Source organism: Sciurus vulgaris, assembly GCF_902686455.1.
Source record: "Sciurus vulgaris genome assembly, chromosome: 15".
Lineage (NCBI taxonomy): Eukaryota > Metazoa > Chordata > Mammalia > Rodentia > Sciuridae > Sciurus > Sciurus vulgaris.
In genome coordinates this window covers 68,127,539-68,130,358 of record NC_136476.1, presented here as the reverse complement: position 1 = coordinate 68,130,358, position 2,820 = coordinate 68,127,539, and the positions used below count along the sequence as shown (strand labels likewise).

The 2,820-nt window shown below is 38.2% G+C and overlaps 1 protein-coding gene across 1 annotated transcript; it reads right to left on the bottom strand.

The window, feature by feature from the left end:
• Positions 1 to 204: 204 nt before the first annotated feature.
• On the bottom strand, positions 205 to 1,719 carry LOC306644808 (zinc finger protein 277-like). The gene has a single exon (XM_079112075.1). The coding sequence runs from the start codon at positions 1,702 to 1,704 to the stop codon at positions 328 to 330; it is 1,377 nt and encodes a 458-aa protein (XP_078968201.1). The 5' UTR covers positions 1,705 to 1,719; the 3' UTR covers positions 205 to 327.
• Positions 1,720 to 2,820: the final 1,101 nt, after the last annotated feature.

The following is a 2,820-nucleotide window of genomic DNA, read 5'->3' as shown; positions in this document are numbered from 1 at the left end:
GGCTTGGTTTCTCCTTTGAGTGGTTTTTTCTCTAAGGTAGTTCCTCCCTTTGCTGACCTCCATTGTTGTTTTTCATTTCCTCCTCATGGAATATTTTGTTGAGAACATTCTGTAGTCAGGCTTTCTATTTGTAAATTCTTTTAACTTTTTTTTTTTTTAATATAAAAAGTCCTCATTTTATTTTTCTACTTAATTTTTAAAAAAAAAAAACATTCACTTTAAAAAATTATTTCACCAAGAACTAATATTTTGTTGGTGTTCAAATTTAAAATATTCTTTTGTATGTCTCAAGAAAAACATGACAAATTGCTCCTGCAGCAGTTTCTTCTAGTTTTTCAAGCACTCTTGAAGCAGCATCTGGTTCAAAATGCTACTTTGTTTCAAAGCATGTAGTTTAGATGTATCTTCACTGATAATGGGAACATTTTCATTTTGTCCCTGAGCTGTCAGGTCACTTTCACTGTCAGACAGTATACACAGGAGAGTGTCATTTTCATGGGTTGGAAAATAATATTCTAGTTGATCCCATGTCTTTCTTTCAGGAAGCAGTGAAGTATGTTTAGCTTCCTCCATGTGAGTCCTTAGATCTGATTTGGATTTGAATTTCACATGGCAGCCATAACATCTACATTGGTGAACTTGCCTTCGAATGAAATTGACCAGTTTCACTTGCTGATAGAAATTTAATCCAAGTTCTGACTTTATTTTGAGGAGATTAAATTCATGTGCATCCTCCATGTGAACATATAATTTCTCAATTGTTTCTGCTTGATTTTCACAAAATAGACAGACAGCAGAAGCAGGGTGTTCTTCCCAATCAGACCATTTATCTTCCTGATGGTCTAGGAACTCTCCCTCATCTTCTAACTGAATTTCTTCCCATGATTTTCCAAGTTCCAAGTAATTGATGACATAAAATCGGTCATATTCTCTGTTCTTAGGATTGATTCTACGATGCTGCTTTTTTCTCATGTGATCTTTAAGTGTATTTTTGTCCCTAAAGTTCTTCTCACAGTATAAGCACTGCAAATTGTCAAGTTTCTTCTGTAACATACATAGAAATTCATTGCAGTTTACAATGTTGTCTGGCAATCCAATGTTGAAAGCATGCTCTCTGGCCATGTGGTTCAAAAGAACAGATCTGTTTCCTAGGAATTCCTCATTGCAAAACATACAAATGCCATGAAAATTGGTATCATTTCGTTCTTGCTGCTGTTGTTCCAGAATTTCTTTCAGTCTCTGTTTCTGAAGCTCTTCTCTAAGAATTCTATCTTCTGGCAAAACATCACACAACAAAAAATAATTGTCTTGTTCTTCAAGTGGAGCTGTGGAATTGATTCTTATCACACTACAAAAGTCTGTGATGGGCTGTTCAGTGAATCTTTTCCTCCAATATAAAATGTACCGTTGGAAATCAGCAACCAGCTTAACATCGGCAATGACAAGTTTATGCTCAATAATCATGTGCTTCAAAAGTTTGTCTTGTTCAGCCACAGGAAAATGCTCTTCACAGAAAATACAAGGCACAGATGGAGAACCGTCTAAAGTGGTGGTGCCACCTGGACTTTCTGGCAGGGAAAGCGGCTCCAAGATACAGTCCTCACTGTTACTGTCTTCACGGTCCACACCTCCAACTCCAAGGAGGTTCGCATCATCTCGTTCCTTCAGTCGGGCAACAGCCCCCTGGGTCTTGGGGGCAGCCATTTCTCTGCTCAGCAAAAAAGGTCTTTTAACTTTTGTTTATCATTGAAGGATTTTATTTCATCTTCAAATCTGAAGGTTAGTTTTGCAGGGTATAGGATTCTTGGTTGGCAACCATGTTCTTTCAGAGCTTGAAATATGTTGGTCCAGGCCCTTCTAGCTTTTAGAGTCTGGGTTGAGAAGTCGGCTGCTATCCGTATTGGTCTCCCCCTATATGTAATCTGATGCTTTTCTCTCGTTGCCTTCAAAATCCTATCTTTAATTTGAATGTTAGGCATTTTCATTATAATGTGCCTTGGTGTAGATCTGTTGCAATTCTGTGCATTTGGTGTTCTGTAAGCCTCTTGTATTTGATTTTCCATTTCATCTTCAGGTTTGGGAAATTTTCTGATATTATTTCTTTGAATAGGTTGTTCATTCCTTTGGTTTGTATCTCTGTGCCTTCCTCAATCCCAATAATTCTTTTTTTTTTTTTATTGTAAACAATTGGGATACATGTTGTTTCTCTGTTTGTACATGGCGTAAAGGCATACCATTTGTGCAATCATAAATTTACATAGAGTAATGTTGTTTGATTCATTCTGTTATTTTTTCCCTTCCCCCTACCCCTCCCACCCCTCTTTACCCTCTATACAGTACTTCCTTCCGCCATTCTTGCCCCCCTCCCTAACCCTAACTCTAACCCTAACACTAACCCTTCCCTCCCCCCCATTATGTGTCATCCTCCACTTATTAGCGATATCATTCGTCCTTTGGCTTTTTGAGATTGGCTTATCTCACTTAGCATGATATTCTCCAATTTCATCCATTTGCCTGCAAATGCCATAATTTTATCATTCTTTATGGCTGAGTAATATTCCATTGTATATATATACCACAGTTTCTTTATCCACTCATCAATTGAAGGGCATCTAGGTTGGTTCCAGAGTCTGGCTATTGTGAATTGAGCAGCTATGAACATTGATGTGGCTGTGTCTCTGCAGTATGCTGATTTTAAGTCCTTTGGGTATAGGCCAAGGAGTGGGATAGCTGGATCAAATAGAGGGTCCATTCCAAGTTTTCTAAGGAATCTCCACACTGCTTTCCAGAGTGGCTGCACTAATTTGCAGCCCCACCAGC

Coding starts and splice junctions, on each gene's coding strand:
- LOC306644808 (XM_079112075.1), bottom strand. CDS start 1,704: ATGGCTGCCCCCAAGACCCAGGGGGCTGTTGCCCGACTGAAGGAACGA.